Source organism: Dipodomys merriami, unplaced genomic scaffold (assembly GCF_024711535.1).
Source record: "Dipodomys merriami isolate MVZ:Mamm:240054 unplaced genomic scaffold, mDipMer1.0.p SCAF_1, whole genome shotgun sequence".
NCBI lineage: Eukaryota > Metazoa > Chordata > Mammalia > Rodentia > Heteromyidae > Dipodomys > Dipodomys merriami.
This window is the reverse complement of record NW_027202270.1, coordinates 18,919,518-18,939,230: the sequence shown is the minus strand read 5'-3', so window position 1 is coordinate 18,939,230 and position 19,713 is coordinate 18,919,518. Positions and strand designations below refer to the sequence as shown.

Sequence of the window (19,713 nt, the reverse complement as noted above, 5' to 3'; positions counted from 1 at the left end):
TGCCCAGGTACAGAGTTCAGGCCCCCAAACCGACAAATAATAATAATAATAATAAAAATTTAAACTATGTGCCATAAACACTGAGAAAAGAAGGACAGAAAATAAAATAAACTGTTATGTTTACTATTTGTTTTCCTTCTAGTGTTTTACCATTTGAAAGGTGAATGTAAATGTTCCTTAACATAGCTAAGCTATACTCAGGAGGCTGAGATCTGAGGATCACGGTTCAAAGCCAGCCCGGGCAAGAAAGACTGTGAGTCTCCTATCTCCAATAAACCACCAGAAAACCGGAAGTGGCGCTGTAGCTCAAGTGGTAGAGCGCTCGCCTTGAGCTGAAGAGCTGAAGGACAGTGCCCAGGCCCAGAGTTCAAGCCCCACGACTGACAAAAAAAACAAAAAAACATAGCTAAGCTGAACATATAGTTACATACAATCCAGCTTCTTGGGTATTTATCTGATAGAAAGGAAAATTTAATGCTCACACAATAATCTGATCATAACCATTCCTGGATTTTTTTTTTTTTTTGGTCAGTTGTGGACTTGGACTCTGGGTCTGGGCGCTGTCCTCAGCTCTTCAGCTCAAGGCTAGTGCTCTCCCACATGGGCCACAGTACCACTTCTGGTTTTCTGGTGGTTAATAGGATGTTCCTGCCTTGGGCTGGCTTTGAACCTCAATCCTCAGATCTCAGCCTCCTGAAGAGCTAGGATTACAGATGTGAGCCACTGGTGCCCAGCCCCAGCTTCTTTATATGTAGTGCCCCAAACTATATCAGCTCAGATGTCCTTCAGTAGATAAGACATTAAATTATGTACATACACATAAGTGGATTCTCATCCTTGATAACAAAGAGATCACTGATTTACTCAATGGCTCTGTGAATCCCCACAAAATAATACTGACCAAGCTGGGAAGGTGGCTCAGTGGTAGAGTGCTTGCTTTGTATGCATGAGGCCCTGGGTTCGATTCCTCAGCACCACATAAGCAAAAAGAAAAAAGCCGGAAGTGGCGCTGTGGCTCAAGTGGTAGAGTGCTAGCCTTGAGCTGAAGAGCTGAGGGACAGCGCCCAGGCCCAGAGTTCAGGCCCCATGACCGGACCCCCCAAAAAAAAAAATAATACTGACCAAAAAAAGTCCTTCCCCTTCTTCCCCCCCCCCCCAAATTACACATTGCATGATCACCTTTGCAGGAAATGAAACATTTTAGAAATGCAGAACCAGTTAGTGGCAGAGGTTAAGGACTGAGGAGAAAGAATTACAGAAGGATCCTTGACTGTGGAGATGAGTACATGAAAAGTTTACTTGAGTAATAAAAATGTGTAGAGCACCCATGCATTCAGGAAGAGAAATCTGACGGTCAGGAGGTTGTATCAAAGTCAGTCCAGATTGATGTCATACTGTTCCAGGAAACCTGAGCGCTGTGTACAAAGGATCTCTGAGTTATTTTTTAAGGTGGTATGTGAGTATGCAATTGTGTTTAAGAGCAGAGGGCCAGACAGTCTCTGGGACCCTGCTGAGCTTGCTCTTCAGCCTCTGGCACCACAGCATTGTAGCCGGCCTGAGTTTCCCCTGTCCCTGCAGCACGTACAGCACATCCGCATCGATGGCTCCACACCCTCAGCCAACCGAGAAGAGCTGTGCCAGCGGTTCCAGCTGTCTGAGGGACACTCAGTGGCAGTGCTGTCCATCACTGCCGCCAACATGGGCCTCACTTTCTCCTCAGCTGACCTAGTGGTGTTTGCCGAGCTCTTTTGGAACCCAGGGGTAAGGGGCACAGAGGACTAGAATCTCCCTGGGCATGCTTGTTTCTGGGGGAGTAAGGGAGATGGGTCTGCAAGCTTTCCCCAGTCGAGTTTCATTAACACTTTTCACTCCTTTCAAGTACTGCTTCTTAGGTCTTCATGGTATTCTGCAGGATTGGTGGCTCCACATTATCAGTGGTAAAATCGGAGCCCTAGATGTCATCTCTATGAGGAGACTGGGAACAGAGAGCTGAGGTAGTCAGCCGGCACAGCAGAGTTGAACCTTTAGGGGCGCATGCAACAGCGTTGGGTTGCAGCCTACTGGGTTCCAGCCAGTGCTCCTTTTTATTAGCCATCTCTGTGAGCTGCTCAGCCAAGGGGTCCTCACACAGAATGACCGTGCTCAGTGTTCCCTGGATGTCATGAACCACCTCCCTTACTGATCACAGCCAGAATGAAGGCTGTCACACAGCTGTAGGGCATTTGTTTGAACTCATAAAATTTTCTTCTTAAACTTCAGAAAATGAGTTATTTCCCTCTGATGCTCTTGATATGTGGCTTCTACTGGCCAGACTTCAATGAGTGCTTTAACAATAGGTGGACTTCAAGGTCACAGCTGTCAAGAAAAGAAACAGTTCTCTTGATTTTAGTTACTTATTATGCGGTATATACCATATGAAAATACCACCCCACCTCTAGCCATATATGGCCTCTTTCCTGGATGTTATCTTTCTGGTTCTTTAGAAGATAACATTGACTATCCTAGAGACAAGAAATGGAAATGTGGACTGGGAGTATGGCTCAGTGATAAAGTACATACTTAGCATGTGCTAAACCATGGGTTTAATTCTCAACACTGCAAAAAATAAGAAGTGTTGGAGTCCGAGAAAGGATATCAAGCAGTGGTAGAGTGCTTGCTTAGCATATAGAAAAAAAGAAGGAAAAGAAAAGAAAAGGAAGAGATAAAAAGAGATGGAACTGGGTGCTGTTGGCTCATATGTGTAATCCTAGCTACTCAGGAGACTGAGATCTGAGGATCATGGTTTGAAGCCAGCCCAGGCAAGAAAGTCTATGAGACTCTTATCACCAACTAACCACAAGAAAACTGGAAGTGGAGCTGTGGCTCAAAGTGATAGAGTGCTAGTCTTGAGCCTGAAAGCTAGGGACAGTGCTCAGGCCCTGAGTTCAAGCCCTACAACTGACAAAGTAGGGGATGGGGAGAGAAAGTGATGGAGATATGCCAGGTTACCCTAATTTCCTCTCAGCAACAGCCTGATGGTGGAGCCTGCACATTTTTCACTGCAGCACCCAGCACCTCCACAGGGTCCTTTCCGATTCCAGGTCCCCCACCAAGGTTTGACTGTCCTTAAATGTCACGTCTGAGAGATAGTGAAATGCTGTGAGGAGGAAGGGCTGAAGTACAGCTGAGAGACCAGAGGCTACATGCTGTGATTAGGCTTGGGGTGGGGGGTGGTGAGGGGAGGAAAGGCTGCTTCAGGCCCTCTCCCTAGCTGTCTTGATCCCTGGGCACACAGGTGCTGATCCAGGCCGAGGACCGAGTGCACCGCATTGGACAGACAAGCTCCGTGGGCATTCACTACCTGGTTGCAAAAGGCACAGCGGATGACTACCTTTGGTATGCCTAGCTGGACAGCTGGATGTGGAGTTGACCGAGGGTGGACACTGTTTTCTGAGCTCCGGAAGTGCTTCCACTTGTGCTGAGACCTCCAGAAACCCATTAGTCATGGCACCACAGCATGACTATGTTGGAGCTGTGACACTGGCATTCTTTGGGGACTTGCAAGGTGCAGGAGAAGATCCTGTGGGACCAAGGGGAGGTAGCTGCTCTCCCACCTGCTCAAGAAGGAGAAGAGCACAATAGGAACTGGTTGTAACAATGTAGATGGTTTAGTTTGTAAATCACTCTGTTCCCAGCCATGAAGACAGTTGTTAGGATAAGCATCCCTTTTCTCTTTTATGATGTGTGGGATGAACGCTGCATCTGTCATCTACATCTGCTGCTGCTGGATGCAAAGACAGGCTCACCCTGGACCATGCAGTGTTCTATTAGTAGGGCTGAGATCACGTGTTCAGCCCCAATGTTTTGTGTCTGTCAACTAAGCAAAAAAAAAAAAAACAAGCCCCCAGTACTCTTTCCCAGTCCCATTTCTTTGTTCCTGATCTTAAGTCTCTGAGTTATCTCCTTAGTGTCCACTAAACCCTTTGTCCAGCCTTAATGACCAAGGTGTATGACGTCTGCAGTGCACATGGACCACTCACTTCTCTCTCTGTTCAGTGGGCTGGTTCATTGCACAGCTCATAGCACCATCAGGCTCACAAAATTCCTATAGTGAGGCCATGTTTATTTCCTGAACATCTTCAATTAGGAAGAATATTGAACCAGTTCTGATGAGTCCTAAGGTGGAGGTTGGTTACAACTGAGAGGGGCACATATTTCAGGGTAGATCCCGAAGCCTTGTAAGATGCAAAGATGGGAACCACTTACCACCTCGCCGTCCCCTAAGGAAGAGCAGGATGGCTTCATTCTAATCAGCTGCTACTTCTAGAAAATTACGTTCACTACAGTTCATTTTTCCCTGACAGGCCCTTGATTCAAGAGAAGATTAAAGTTCTAGGAGAAGCTGGCCTTTCCGAGACCAATTTCTCAGAAGTGACAGAAGCCACTGATTACTTCTACAAGGTAAAGCCAGCCCTGACTGCCTATTTCTGGAGTGGAGGCAAGGCATCAAACTGTCAGCCAAGCCCTTGAGACCTAGGGACGCAAGGTGTGATTCACTGCTTGGGCTGTCTCTGGCCCTGGGGCTTCATCTGGCCCTGGAGTTAGAAAAAGAAAAAGAAAAAGAACCTGCAGTCATGCTCAAGTCAGCCCATTGTACAGCCCTTTATGAGGAAGCATTGACTCTTAATGCTTCTCACATGCCCCAGAAGAAACCAAGGCTTCCAAATGCTGCTTTCCCTCAGCCCGCCAGAAATGGAAAAATTCAAGGCAATTGTTGAATTGTCACCAAAAAAACCCAAAACAAAAAAACAACCAATAGCAACACCAATCATAGCAGGACTACTATAGAACTGTCTCCAGCACAGAACAGAGAAGACGCTACCTCAAAGAGCAGCTTCCCTTCTGTCATTTAATTTTATTCCCATTTTGTAATGGGGTAAACTGAGACACAATGCAAAGTCACAGGGGTATGTGAAACCCATGCCATCATGTCTATGGCATCAGCCCTCATTCTAAAGGGCTGTGACAGGCCAGAAGACATCATCCCATGACCAGATAGGCTTTGTCAGAGGGGCCCAGAGGGAGCCCGCCTTGCTTGGCTACATGCTGATCCAGTGGCTACCATGGCCTCTTGTGCCACCATTTAAGTGGGATACCATGGAGCAGGAGGCTCAGAGACCAGCCCAGATGGTCAAGGAGTTGGGCGAGTCTGAACCTCAGACAGGAAGGCAGCTTTGTAGCAGTATAGTCAACAGGGAACTAAGGAACCTTCTCCTTTCTCTGCAATTGCTGAATACTGGAATTTGAGTTAAATGGATGGATTTTATTAAGAGCCTGAGCCGAGTACTTCTGGCTCATGCCTTTAATCCTAGCTACTCAGGAGGCTGAGATCTGAGGATCATGGTTCAAAGCCAGCCTGGGCAGGAAAGTTCCTGTGACTATTTCCAGCTAACTATTCAGAAAAAGGAAGTGGCACTGTGGCTCAAGTGATAGAGTGCTTGCCTTGAGCTGAAGAGCGCAGGGACAGCACTCAAGCCCAGAGTTCAAGTCCCACAACCAACAAAAAAAAAAAAAAAGAGAGAGAGAAATAAGCAACCACCACTAACTACTCAGAAAAAGCTAGAAGTACTTCTGTGGCTCAAGTGGTAGAGTGCTAGCCTTGAGTAAAAGAAGCTCAGGGATAGCACCCAGGCCCTGAGTTCAAGCTCCTGGATTGGCAACAATAATAATAATAGCAACAATAACAATAATAAAGATAAAATGGAGTTTGAATATTGACTTAACAAAGAAATCCTTTTTTTCTTATTATTGGCAGTAAGACTCATCATATTTTTAAATATCAACTGTAAATTATCCTTTTAGACAAAAGCAGTTACTAAGCCAATGTTAAAACAATGTTATTTTTAAGCTTTTGAAAGCTAATTCAGCAGAATGATGATTTTGTATGTCAGTGAAATCTAGGTTGCCCTGTGCTATTGGAAAAGAACAGTTCCCATTTGAACTCATTTTCTCATTTTGGCCTTCTCTCAGTTACTCTGAATTAGCTAAGAAATCTTACCTAAAATACAAGTGCAAAATAATGCAAATGAAGCTTACTAGTATTACAAACATACCCAGATTACACCTTAAAACATTCTTCCTCTCTGTTAAATGAATGAATTAAAACACCCTTACGTGTTAAGTAGTTGGTGTTTAGTGTAAAGAAAGGTGCAGTAAATCCAGATCCAAAGTACGGGAGCACCATAACCACTTATCCTTCACTGAAAATAGCAGCTCCTTCTCAAGGCCCTCCCATTGTAGCTCCAATGGACCCTAAAGGCTGTAAATCTCCGGTTACTCTTGTCTACAGGGTGTTGTTGGAAGATTGTTGGAAGGCAGAAAGACAATTGGCCATGTGACTCCACGTCTCTCGTCCTCATAATCTTGTTCCCTTGAGCACAGAGATAAAAAGGGCTATCAGTGTTTATTTTGATTAAAAAGGTATCAGCTTATTTTTATTAAGATAGGGCTGAAATTTTCATTACCAGCTAGGGAAAAGAAAATGTTACCTCCTATACGGGAGACAAAAGCAAAAGAGGTTATATTTCAGTAAGATAGCCTTCCTTCTGAGAGGGGAAATGAAATATTAATCTGATCTTGGAATATTCTTCCAATTAATTATGCATGCTCCAGGTTTGCAGTAGAATTGCCAGTACCTTAATCACATGCAAATTAATAGGTATTCCTACTGGCAGTAGTCTGCTACTGCCTACTGTTGTATCCTGCTGTGATATGATTCAGTCATGAATGTATCTATGTTAAAGTGCTGTTATCCAAGCTGGGCACTAGTGGCTCACACCTGTAATCCTAGCTACTCAGAATCGCAGTTCAAAACCAGCCCGGAAAGTCCATGAGACTTTTTGTTGTTGTTGTTGTTTGTGGGGCTTGAACTCTGGGCCTGGGTGCTGTCCCTCAACTCTTCAGCTCAAGGCGAGCACTCTACCATTTGAGCCACAGCGCCACTTCCTGTTTTCTGAGTGGTTTATTGGAAATAAGAGTCTCTTTGACTCTGGAGTCATCTGGAGCTTGAACATTAACAGACACAGGGATAGGTATCCACAGGGATAGGTGGGTTAGGAGGAAGTGAGATCCTACAGCGATTTCAACACTGAAATACTGATTTGGAAAGGAAGGGAGAAAATATCTCCAACATAAATTATAGTGGAGGAACAGCTCCTTTGTTATTGTCACAACCATCCTTTTTACTCCTAACCCAGTGAGCAGCAGAAAAGATGTCAGGCACTAAGAGAGAGAGGCTGCTGTATTGGTAAATCATTTACTGAGATGGTTGGTTCATTACCATGTAGCTCCAGATGGCATAAAATGTACTGTCTGTCCCCTTGGAACTCTCTTGCAGGATACAATGGAGAAAGGTCAGTGATAGAGCCTGGGTTCTTACTTTTTCTTTCCTTTTTCCAATGAAGGACCCGAAGCAGCAGACAATCTATGACTTATTCCAGAAGTCATTTGAGGAAGATGGAAGTGACTTAGAGCTCCTGGAGACAGCAGAGTCCTTTGACCCAGGAAGTACTTCAACAACCTCTGGAAGTGGTTCTCTGGGAGATACTCTGGATGAAAACACATTGGCAGCCAGTTCACCAAAGAAAGGGAAATTTGAATTTTTCGATAACTGGGACAGCTTTACTTCTCCTTTCTAAGAGGATGCAGGGGAAAAAAGGAGGGGCAATTAATATTCAAAGAAAATAAGAAACTTTGATTATAATGCCTGTTCCTTTTGTCATGCAGCAGTATCTGGGTCCGTCCTCAAGCCCAGTGGTATACCAGCATTTCCATTCTCATGTTCCTAAGTGGGGACTTGCTTGGGGGCTTAATTAACCTTAGAAAAGGAGAGTGGTTTATAATTTTGGTAATTCACATTCTTTAAATAATGAAGTGCTCCCTACACAACCTCCAATACCTACATCTTAAGAATTTAATGACTATATGTATAGAGCACCTAATTTGTGCCAGATAGTGCCTAAGTACTGATAATAACTCATTGTACAAAAGAAAAATATGCTTTTGTGGGGTTTATTTGACAGAAGAAGCAACACTTTGTAAGTCCTCTTTTCCAATAAAGTTCTGTAAATGAACACTAAAATTTGAATTTTTTAAAAAATTTTCATGTGTCACCAATTACTGTTTTACATGTGAGAACTATTCATAGCCCACTGTCAATAGAAGCAGGTGTGGATTGGTATGGCACATCTCCCATAGTCTCTCAGCTCCTTAGAGTAACATGAGTAACATCATGGAATGGCAGTGTAACGCAAGCCACATGTGTGATTTTCACTTTTCTAAAAGAACATTTTAAAAAGAAAAAAAAAAACCATAAAACATTGAACCCAATATATTCAAAACCTAACATTTCAACATAAACTCTGTGTGTGTGTGTGAGAGAGAGAGAGAAGATAGAGAGAGATGCTGGGAATCAAACTCAGCACGCTTTACATATGCTGGGCAAGGGCTGTACTTCTGAAGTTCATGCCCAGCTTTTTAAAAAAAATTTTTAATGAGGAATTTATAATTTGATCTAAGTCTTTTGAGACCCCAGTGCATGTATACACAGCATTTTAGTTTGAACTAGCCATGCTTCAAGTGTTTAAGTGCCACATTTGATTGATGTCTCTTGTGTTCCCTCAGTAGAATGTCATGATGTTGATGGAGAATAAAAGGTAATTATATTAGATCAAAAGAGCTGAAGAGCTCACAGGTCAAGGTGAAGATTCTGGACTGAGTTAGAGGCATGGCTCAGGTGGTAGGTTGTCTGCCAGCAAAAGCATCAGATACTGAGTTTGAGTCCTGGTTTCAGACAAAAAAAAAAAAAAGAATCTGGATTTAGTTTTGAGTATGAATAAATCAACAGATGTCCAAGCTGGTGGCTCATGCCTGTAATCCTAGCTATTCAGGAGACTGAGATCTGAGGATTGTGGTTTAAAGCCAGCTCCAGCAAGACTCTTATCGCCAGTAAACTACTCAGAAAACTGAAAGTGGCACTATGGCTCAAGTGGTAGAGTTCTTGCCTTGAGCTGAAGAGCTCAGGGACAGTGCCCACGCCCAGAGTTCAAGCCCCACAACTGCCAAAAAAAACCCAACAACAACAAAGGGTGTGTTCAGGTTTGGTTTGATTTCTTGAGACTCACTAGGTAGCCCAGACTGGTCTCCAACTTGCCATCCTCCTGTCTCTGTCTGGGAGTACACTTCTGTGCCACCACACCCAACCACTGAATGGTTTTGAGCAGAGGTATGAGATGATTTGATTATAACTTTATAAGACAGAACAATTTCACAAGAGAGAACTACTTCACATCAATTTGTAAACAGAGCAGGATGGGCTGGGAAGGTGGCTCAGTGGTAGAGTGCTTGCTTTGCATGCATGAGGCCCTAGGTTCGATTCCTCAGCACCACATCAGCAGAAAAAGCTGGAAGTGGCGCTGTGGCTCAAGTGGTAGAGTGCTAGCCTTGAGCTAAGAGCAGAAAGACAGTGCCCAGGCCCAGAGTTCAGGCCCCATAACTGAGAGAGAGGGAGAGGGAGAGAGAGGGAGGGAGAGAGGAAGGGTGGGAGGAGGGGGGAGCAGGAGGAACAGGCCATGAGATTTATATTCAATTAACCACCAGAAAAACTGGAAGTGGCACTGTGAATCAAAGTGGTAGAGCACTAGCCTTGAGCAAAAAGAGCTTAGGGACAGCACCCAAACCCTGAGTTCAAGCCCCCGACAAAAAGAACAATAATGAGCCCTCACCCAGGACTCATATACATCTCCAGAGACTCATCTACCTGCCCTGACCTGACAGACTTTGGTGCAGCTTTTCTGTGAAAAATCTCATTTCCTATACTTCCTCTTTACTCCAGGGATATGCTTAGGAGACCACTAGTGTCCTATTTAAATAGAAAGTGAATATCTTTAGGTTTAAAAAAATGGATTTCAATAGTAACCCTTTCTTCTCCATTTTTTTCTAACTCACCACCCTACAGAACCATATTTCAGGAATTGCCACTGGGAATGAAGAAAAGCAGGACCTCATCCATTCCCATTTGTTGGTTGAAGACAGGATCTCACTGTGTAGCCATGATGGTCTAAGAATTCACTATAGTCCATGCTGGGCTTGAGCCGACGTCCTCCTATCACAGGTTTCTGAGTGCCGTGTTCAAGGGTATGTACCACCAGGTCTGGCTTCAATTGTACCTTATGATCTCTCTCTGGCCTGCTTTTTATATGCCTTCCCTTTCCTGGATGATAGTTGATTTCTACCTCTAGTGCTATTCCAAGACACCTTCACAAGGAAATAAGAGCTCCCATTTGCCTTAATCCTGTTGTTCGAGAATTCTCATGTCTTTTTCCTCCTTGGCTTCAGATGAACCTTTTTTCTTCGATCAGTGGAGAGAGAAATTGTATTTCTTAGGGCCATCTTGGTCTTAGTTTTGTCTGTACATCCTTGTCCTCCTGCACCTTTGATGCTTTTTGAAGAAATAAGTGTCATCTTAGGTTTATCCCCATCTTCTCATTTCCCACTAAGTTTAGGATTACGAATGTGGGAAGAGTTTTAAAGGGGGTTGATGGAGTAGTCTTGCACACTTGGCCTTTGTCTTGGCTTTATGTTTCTTTATGGGGTCTCAGTGAAGAAAACGAATATCTAATCTTAGCACAAAACAGTGAGAGCCTGTGAGTCAGTCTTCTAGGATTATACAGCCATTGTATTTTTTAAATTTTTATTTTCTTGTAAAGATGCTGTACAGAGAAGTTACAGTTATATCAGTAAGGTAATGAGTACATTTCTTGTCCAGCATTGTTACCCCTCCTTTGTTTTTCTCCTACTATCCCTTCCCTCCCTGACCTCTCCCATTCCTTTCCACCCCCCAAGCCATTGTATTTTACAACATTGTCTGCCCACATTTCCCTCTTCAATTTCCATCCAACTGAGTTTCAACTCAAGGGGCTTGAACACAGGGACTGGCTGCTGTTCCTGAACTCTTTGAATTGTAATCCTCTGATCTCAGTCTCCTGAGTAGAGAGGATGACAGTAGCTAGGATTACCTAGACAGGAAAGTTCATGACATTCAGATCTCCAAATAAGCATAAAAAAAGAAGCCAGAAGTAGAGGTGTGACTCAGAGACCCCGCGTTCAAAGCCGTAAGACCAGTGCACACACAAAAAAAGATGGGGGAAAAAGACTTTGGGTTGGAGACACTAGTAATTTACATGTGTGTGCTGGCACTGGGCTTGGACTCAGGGCTTCATGCTCTTGCTTAGCTTTTTTGCTCAAGGCTGGCACTCAGCCACTTGAGCCACACCTCCACGTCTGGCTTTTAGTTGGTTAACTGGAGATAATAATCTTTTGGATTGTCTTCCCAGGCTAGCTTCAAACTGGGATTCTCAAATCTCAGCCACCTGAGTAGCTAGAATTATAGGTGTGAGCCAGCAGCACCTGACCATTGATAATTTATTCCCAATATCCAGAATTTGTTCTTATAAAAACTGTTATCACACTTTCATACTGGAAATGGCCTGTTCTGAATGTTTGAATATTGTTTCATATTGTCTCCTACTGGGTGCACTGCCCATGTAAAATGCCCTTGGAAATCCCCATTAACAGCAACAATACTGATTTTTAAAAGAAATCAGGGAAATGAGGAAGGAAATGAGGGAGGAAGAAAATGAGGGGAAATGAGGGAGGAAGGAAAGAACATATACTCCTGAATCCACTTCAGACACCCTGATTCTCAATGTCTAGGCCTCCTCTTACTGAGGCTCCTCTTCCTGAGCCTATGGCTCTGGAACATTGTGGAGGACTGGATTTTGTCTGTGGTTACCAGGTACTTCTGTGAAGATCAGCAGGTTAAACCCTTTGTGTCTTCAGCATTATACAATTGGGAACCACGCTTGTGCCCATGATTTCTTCCAAGAGTAATGTGTTCCACATGAGAACTGGTTGCCTTCACAGCTGGAACTCTTTTTGGGGGTGACTTTTAACTTATTTATTTTTCCACAGATGAAAAGCAAACTTTGAGAGCTCCTGAATAGCACTGATGACTCAAAAGAGATTTTTACCGTGACTTTTATGGGATGCATCACTGTGAATGTCCTCCACCCTGATGGTCCTCTAATGGGGGAGGAGATTTACTGCCCCACAGATAAGACCGATTGAGACTTTATGAGAGAGACAATTTTCTGAAGTCACTTAGAGCTGATTTTATGACAGTGCTATTTGTACATCCTCAGGCTTGCTATTTAGGGAGAATTGTTCCGTTTTGATAAAATTGCTCTGAACATGAGCAATTTCCTCCCATTATGAAGTGGCTCATTTTCAGCTGCTCTCTGTCACATTCTTCTTCATACACTGCCCCACCCCCTTTCCCTAAAAGCCAGAGACAGGAGAGTATGCACAGATAGGCAGTACATTTTCTAAATGTCATCAGAATTAGGCTGTAGAGAGCAAAGGGCTCACGTTAGCTCAGTGTTGGCTGCCCCACACGAGGCCACTGTATCTGCTCAACCAACCTGAGACAGCTCAGCATCACTCCTGCTTGGCTTAAGAGTCCCAGATTGGAACATGAAGACCACCACCAGTTTCTCAACACTTCATTGACCAATCCCATTTGTTTAAATCAATATGACTACATTTTGTCTTAATGTATAGTTCCTGGGGACAGGTATTTTTTTTTTTTTGGTGGTGGTGGTGGTGGTAGTCATGGGGTTTTGAACTCAGGGCCTGGAAGCTGTCCCTGAGAGCTTTTTTGCTCAAGACTAGCACTCTATCACTTTGGGCCACAGCTCCACTTCTGCCGTTCTGGTGATTAATTGGAGATAAGAGTCTCACAGACTTTCCTGACCCATCTGGCTTTGAATAGCCATCCTTAGATCTCAGCCTCCTAAGTAGCTAGGATTACAAGTGTGAGCCACGGACACTCAGCAAACAGGCATCATTTTAATGGAGAACTTCTGACATCATCCTCAAGAACCTTTTCCTTCTAGAAAAAAGGGATTACTACCTTGGCTCAAGCCATTCTTCTATCCTTAGGAGGAAGAGGTGATCTGAAGGCAGAGCCAGCCATGGACTGACACACCTTAAGTACATTCCACTCCCTTTGTGGACCTCGGGTGGGAAGATAGCTAATATTATGATTGTGGTTACAGAGCACGTTGCTGTTTTTTTGAAGCTTTGAGCCTGACACCTCAGGAAGCGTCCAGAGAGTAGGTTCTCAAGAGGCTGGAGCAGGCCATCAAAAGTAAAGAGCCTGTAATCCTAGCTACTAGTTCACACCTAGTTCACACCTGTAATCCTAGCTACTCAGGAGGCTGAGAACTGAGGATCGAGGTTCAAAGCCAGCCGAGGCAGAAAAGTCCGTGAGACTTTTATCTTCAATAAACCACTTAGAAAACTGGAAGTGGGGGCTGGGAAGGTGGCTCACTGGTAGAGCGCTTGCCTTGCATGCATGAGGCCCTAGGTTTGATCCTCAGCACCACATAAGCAAAAAGAAAAAAGCCAGAAGTGGCTCTGTGGCTCAAGTGGTAGAGCGCTAGCCTTGAGCTGAAGAGCTGAGGAACAGTGCCCAGGCCCAGAGTTCAGGCCCCACGACCGGACCCTCCCCCCCTCCCCCGCCCCCGCAAAAAAAAAAAAAAAAGAAAGAAAGAAAACTGGAAGTGGTGCTTTGGCTCAAGTGGTAGAGTGTTTGCCTTGAGCTGATGAGCTGTGGGACAGTGCCCAGACCCAGTACCAACAACAACAACAAAAAAGTAAAGACCATTGGTCACTGGTGGCTCATGCCTGTAATCCTAAACTATGCAGGAGGTGTAGGATCTGAAGATGGCACTGTTCAAAGCCAGCATGGGCAGGAAAGTCTGTGAAATTCTTATCTCCAGTTAACCACCAGAAAACCAAGAAGTGGAGATGTGAGTCAAGTGGTAGAACACTCAAAATAAGTTCAAGGACAGAGCCCAGGCCCAGAAGTCAAGCCCAAGGACCAAGACAAAAAAACCTCAAGCCAAAAATACCAAAAACAAACAAACAAAACAACCCCCCACCCTCAAACAAACAAAAACGATACTGGAGAGTCCCAGGGAGGAGCTAAACGGTGATACTCTACAGGAACAGTTAATCCCACCCAACTTTAAACTCAGACTTTAGGAAACTTCAGGCTCTTTTCATATCCATTCTTTCATTCATTCTTTCGGAACTCTGATCAGTGAAACTGCATCACTCATAAACGTGACTGAATGTGAACATGGCCCAGCATTGCAACAACTTGTTCTGAGAGCTGTCTTGGGTTTTTGTCACCACGATGGTCAGCAGTCAGGCATAGAGCCTAACAATTTTATATAATATAGTGGAGAAAGCAATGCGATTCGGCAGTGGGCTAAAGGTTTAAGGACTTCGCTAAGCCAAGCATCTAGTAAGCAAAGTGACTTAATACTGTTTGTTTCCTTGTGGACAGCCTGGAGGAAATCATTGTAATATGCAAACCGGCCTCCAGGGGGAGTAAACTGCAGGAAAACCTCCAGGCGATAGAGCTGAGTTCCTAGCGAGGTCGTTTCACCACTTCCGGTCTCCTGCCTAAAACCGCGCCTGCGCGGGACGGCCCTTCCTCTCTGGGCCTGGACCTGAGTTACGGCAGTATGGTGAGCGTTGGTTGTTCTGTGACATAAATCTCTATCCATCCGCATCCGTCCTCTCAGTGTTTTTCGTCTACACCGTCCTCCATCCATCTTCTTGTCTTGCATTCCACCCCGGCGTCCGTGTCCCCTTCGCGTTTATAGGCTTCATTCCAGGGACGGGGGCGGCTTGGTGGGGCCTAGCTCCTCCGAACCGGCCTGTGTCAGGGCGTCGGGAGGCTTGGGACGCCGGTATTGCTGCACGTAGGGAAAATGAGGTCCCTCCGGAGGTGAGGGGGAGATGCAAGGGCCGACTCAATATTGTTACTCCCATTCCTCCGTATAAACAGGCCAAACGCACCAAGAAGGTCGGCATCGTCGGTAAATACGGCACCCGCTATGGTGCCTCACTCCGGAAGATGGTGAAAAAAATTGAAATCAGCCAGCACGCCAAGTACACCTGCTCCTTCTGTGGCAAGGTAAGGTGGGGTCAGAGCTGTCTGATGGTTGGGGCAGAAGTTCATTCCAGCTGAGGTGGGCGTCCTTGCAAAACTTGCAGTTGTGCGTAAATAAGTATTTGGTCCATTGTGTTCAAAAGTTGGTTTTCTTGTGCTCTCAAAAGCTAAGAAAAGGTTTTTGTTATTTGTGCTGAAAATTACTTCTTTTGTAGACAAAGATGAAGAGGCGAGCAGTGGGCATCTGGCACTGTGGTTCCTGCATGAAGACAGTGGCTGGTGGTGCCTGGACCTACAAGTGAGTCTTTGTGGTGCTTAGAGCTATTTGTGGACCAGACATTGTCTGTAATTCCATCTATAATTTCATATTAGATGAGGAAGGTAAAGATGCTTTGGATGTTTCCCCAAATTCTTCAGTGTTACTGTTTACTTTCTGTCTACTCAGAAATAGCTACTGAAGCAAAAGTTGGAAGAATCCTCTACACCTCCATCTTGGGGGTTTAGTACTGTGTAGCATGCAAAGCAAGCATTTGACCACTGGCTACATATTCCTAGACTGAGAATCAAAATTGAAGAATTAAAGTTTAAGCTGATTTAACAATGTAAATTTTGGAGATATGTAAGATATACATAAAAGCACCTTAAGGTAAAATCAGAACAAGGGTGCTCTGTTCTAAACAGTGAACGAGCATTTGTATACATCCATATGAGGTGGTTTGCTTGATATTTTTTTTAAGGTGTCCCTTGAATAGTGAAGCTTTTTCTTAGGGTTCTGGGGATTGTACCCAGGGTCTAAGCAATCATTCTGCCATTGAGCTGCATCTTCTGACATTTAAATCTCTCTGACACCTTAGTAACTCACTGTATGATCTTGGTAATTTAGTTTCTTCTGATCTGTCCATGCCCTTAAGAATAGGTCAGACTGTTAGCAGAAGTAAGGTTCTGAGTACAGTGCATCCTGATCAGTGTTACCCCTTCCATTGATTAACTGTGGTATAGTATTGCTAGAGTGGAAATTCAGACTTAGAATTGTAATGTTACAATGTAGGTCTTCTTGTTACTTTAACTAATTATGTTGGAAACTGCCTTTTTCTTAACAGCACCACTTCTGCCGTCACAGTCAAGTCTGCCATTAGAAGACTGAAGGAATTAAAAGACCAGTAAAAGCTCTACCATCTGAGATATCCCTACCCTACAATAAATGGGTTAATTTATATAACAGTGTTATATTTTTTGTAATTATTTGTATTTAACTATACTAATTTGTAGTGAATTGTTGGATTTTTCTGATGGGCACAACCTGGCCCTGGTAAGATTTGGAAGTTGAAGTCTTCCTGGTTTGATTGGAAAAGTTTTTGGTGGTGGGTCAGTTGCCTTGATCCAGTCTCTTCTAGTCTGCTGATAAAGTGTAAGAAAAGGTAAGCCTTATGGGTGGGTGTTGTATGTCTTAGGAAGTATTCTAATGATTCCACTTTTCTGAGGCAGATTGTGCTTTTTTTTTTTTTTTGCCAGTCCTGGGGTTTGGGACTCAGGCCTGGACACTGTCCATGAGCTTCTTAAGAATTTATTTTGTAGTCTGGGGCTTGAATTCGAGCTCTCTGTCAATGAGACATTTTTGTTCAAGGCTAGCACTATACCACTTGACATAGCTCCACTTTCAGCTTTTTGCTGTACTTTTCTTGTGTCTTTTGAGCTTAAGTCAATATGGTGTCCAATTTTGTCCATTTTCCTGAAAATGACTTTTTTCAGGATCTGAGGCTTGAATTCTTGCTCTGGGTGCTATTCCTGAGCTTTTTTGTTGTTTTCTCAAGGCTACTGCCACAGCTGTACTTCTGGCTTTTTGGTGGTTAATTGGAGATAGGAGTCTCGTGGACTTTGCTGCTTGAGCTAGCTGGCTTTAATGCACCATCCTCAGATCTCATTCTTGTGAGTAGCGTTACAGGCAATGGCCATTGATATCCAGCTGGCTTCAATTTTTTGTAGCCGAGTAATTTTCTGTGGTGTATACATACCATATTATCTGTGGCACCTTGGCTGATTAAATTGAAATCTTGACTATTTTGTCTATTTTAGTCTCATTAATCTCAGTAAGTAGGGATGTTGAGGCAGTAGGATAGCTAATTTGAGACCAGCCTAGGCTGTATTGTGAGATCATGTGTCAAAAAATGAAGGGAGTAGAGAGGAGGAGGGGAGAGGAATAGAAGAATAAGGAGAGCTGGGTTCCAGTGGCTCACACCTAGCTACTCAGGAGGCTGAAACCAGTTGTTCAAAGCAAGCTCTGGCAAGAAAGTCTTGAAACTTCAATAAATCAGCAGAAAATCAAGTGGTGTGGTGGCTCAAAGGAGTAGAGTATTTCAAAAAGAAAAGGGAAGAGGGCAGGGGAAAGGAAGGACTTCTGCCTCTTAATATTCTCTGGATACTTTGTGAATATAGAGTAAAGCTCCCATTCCCTAGGAGTGAACAAGAAGTAAATGTTCTTGAGACTAAAGAAGAGTTCAAATAATCTTATTCAGTGATTGGGTTTTTAGTTCATCTAGAATCTTCAGTGTTCTAGCAGCCTGTAAAAAGCAAGTATTAGTCCTTTCTGAAAAAAGGAAAAAGTTCAAATCAATAATTTATGTACCATTTCTGTCATCTAAATAGCTAAACATATATGGAGGCAGTTCAGGCAGTTCAATTTAAAAGCATAGAAATGGTGAGCTACTAAGTTTTCAGAGTAAACAATGGAGTTGCCTGGCATGGAATTAAAAATAGCAGCTTAATATAAGAAGGAAATGAAAGATACTACTAAGAATTTCATTATAAAGGCAACAACTCTTACTTAGCTTAAAAATCTTTAAAAATACTCTTTATAGGGCACAATGATATTTTGCTGCACATATTCTACATTATTGGATTGGGATAATTTTATTTTCATAGACCTAGGTTTTTGTGCTGGGAGTCAGCCTTTTTTAAAATTAAGTACATAAATGTAAATGAGTCATTGTACTGTGGTATAGAACCCTAGTTCTTATTCCTCCTACTTAAAAAAAAATATGGATGGATCTTAACAACAGATTAGGTCTGGCTCAAGAGAATCAAGTAAAATAGAAAAAAGGAAACAGACAAAAGCAATGGGAAAGAACAAGTATGAGAGGCAAACTATGGTGAAGAGTTTTAATACATGGGAAAATAATGGCTTATAATTTACCAAAACCAATGTAAGATACCAAGCTGCAGATTCACAGATCCCTGTAAACTACATAACCTAAGAAATTGCACCGAGGCCAGTCTCATTGGTTTAGGCCAGTAATCCTGTAGTTACTCAGGAGACTGAAAACTTAGGGACTTGGTTCAAAGCCAGCCTGGGCAAGAAGTTTGTAAGATTCCAGTTAACAAGCCGGGCACTGGTGACTCACACCTGTAATCCTAACTACTCAGGAGGCTGAGGATCACTGTTCAAAGCCAGCCCAGGCAGGAAAGTCTGAGACTCATCTCCAGTAAACCACTAGGAAACTCGGAGTGCTGTGGCTAAGTAGTAAAGTGCTAGCTTTGAACAAAACAAAAAGACCACCCAGACCCTGAGTTAAAGCCCAAAAAATTCACTGGAGAATGTTATACTAGTATTTAATATTCAAAAAATAGCCCATAAAAGGAACAGTGCTGTCTTGATTTTTTTTTTTAAATGTCAGTCATGGGGCTTTAACTCTGGGCCTGTGTATTGTCTTGTTGCTCAAGGCTAATGCCTTGAGCCACAGGGCCACTTCTGATTTTATGGTGGTTATGGTGGTTAATTGGACATGAGAGTGTAATGGACTTTGCTGCCCAGGCTGGCTTCAAATATCTGTCCTTACATCTCAGCCTCCTGAGTAGCTAGGATTGTAGGCATCTGTTGATTTTGCTGTTGTGGGGGCCTGAATTAGGGGCCTGGGCCCTGTCTCAGCTCTTCAGCTCAAGGCTAGTGCTCTACCACTTGAGCCACAGCGCCACTTCTGGCTTTTTCTGCTTATGTGGTGCTGAGGAATCAAACTCAGGGCTTTCTGCTTGCATGGCAAGTACTCTACCACTGAGCCACCTAGGATAGAAGCTAGAATACAGTAGGTTTGTATTTCCTATTCCATATCACATTGACCTATAGATCTGTGATCTATATGAATGTGTAACTTGACATATCTTGCAAAAATATGGCATAGTGGAACATGCAAGTAAGTGAAAGCAGAAGGGACCTTTGTAGCTAAGCACAAGTGAATATAGACATGTAATGGCAACCATGACTTTGGAGGCATAATATTAAAATAAAGCAACAACAGACTGGGAAGGGATGATTAGTGTCAAAATGCCCTTTTGTATTGGAAGATAAAACTACAAGTATATGTTGTAACCTTTGGTGATTGAAAGACTAGAAAACATGTAACTAAGCAAAAATAAAAGCAATCGGAGGAGGGAGGGAAAGAGGGCTGTTAACAGTAAACCTGGTATAGCACTTGCTGAACATGTGCAAGGTCATAGTTTGATTACTAGACCACAAAAGAGGGAGGGAAAGAAGTGGAACAAGTAGGACAGGAATATAGTAGATTAAGCATGTATTTACATGTATATCACTACATACTTAATTATATACAACTAAGTCATACAAATACAAAAAGCCAAAAAACTAAAATGGTACCATA

The 19,713-nt window shown here is 43.4% G+C and overlaps 2 protein-coding genes and 1 long non-coding RNA gene across 5 annotated transcripts in view; 2 read left to right on the top strand and 1 right to left on the bottom strand.

Annotated features, from left to right (window-relative positions):
• Smarcal1 (SNF2 related chromatin remodeling annealing helicase 1) overlaps positions 1 to 8,119 on the top strand; it is a 68,063-nt gene extending 59,944 nt beyond the window's left edge. For all 3 annotated transcript variants that reach the window (XM_070017594.1, XM_070017578.1, XM_070017586.1), the window contains 4 exons: positions 1,579 to 1,761; positions 3,275 to 3,375; positions 4,344 to 4,440; positions 7,443 to 8,119. In XM_070017594.1, coding sequence (XP_069873695.1) covers positions 1,579 to 1,761; positions 3,275 to 3,375; positions 4,344 to 4,440; positions 7,443 to 7,676 — 615 coding nt within the window. In that variant the 3' untranslated portion in view covers positions 7,677 to 8,119. The remainder of the gene's footprint in view (positions 1 to 1,578; positions 1,762 to 3,274; positions 3,376 to 4,343; positions 4,441 to 7,442) is intronic.
• LOC138824020 (uncharacterized) lies at positions 1,751 to 6,406 on the bottom strand. Its single transcript, XR_011370978.1, has 3 exons — positions 6,154 to 6,406; positions 3,371 to 3,593; positions 1,751 to 2,355 (listed from the first exon to the last, which is right to left on the bottom strand). It is a non-coding gene; the product is annotated as an uncharacterized lncRNA (long non-coding RNA).
• A 6,417-nt stretch (positions 8,120 to 14,536) lies between the features above and the next one.
• Positions 14,537 to 16,283, top strand: Rpl37a (ribosomal protein L37a). The gene is made up of 4 exons (XM_070017564.1): positions 14,537 to 14,636; positions 14,960 to 15,088; positions 15,280 to 15,362; positions 16,165 to 16,283. The coding sequence occupies exons 1-4, from the start codon at positions 14,634 to 14,636 to the stop codon at positions 16,226 to 16,228; spliced, it is 279 nt and encodes a 92-aa protein (XP_069873665.1). The 5' UTR covers positions 14,537 to 14,633; the 3' UTR covers positions 16,229 to 16,283.
• Positions 16,284 to 19,713: the final 3,430 nt, after the last annotated feature.

Excerpts from the sequence above, each read along its gene's own strand:
- Rpl37a (XM_070017564.1), top strand. Across the intron at positions 15,089-15,279 it reads CCTGCTCCTTCTGTGGCAAG|ACAAAGATGAAGAGGCGAGC; the intron begins GTAAGGTGGGGT and ends CTTCTTTTGTAG. Across the intron at positions 15,363-16,164 it reads GGTGGTGCCTGGACCTACAA|CACCACTTCTGCCGTCACAG; the intron begins GTGAGTCTTTGT and ends TTTTCTTAACAG.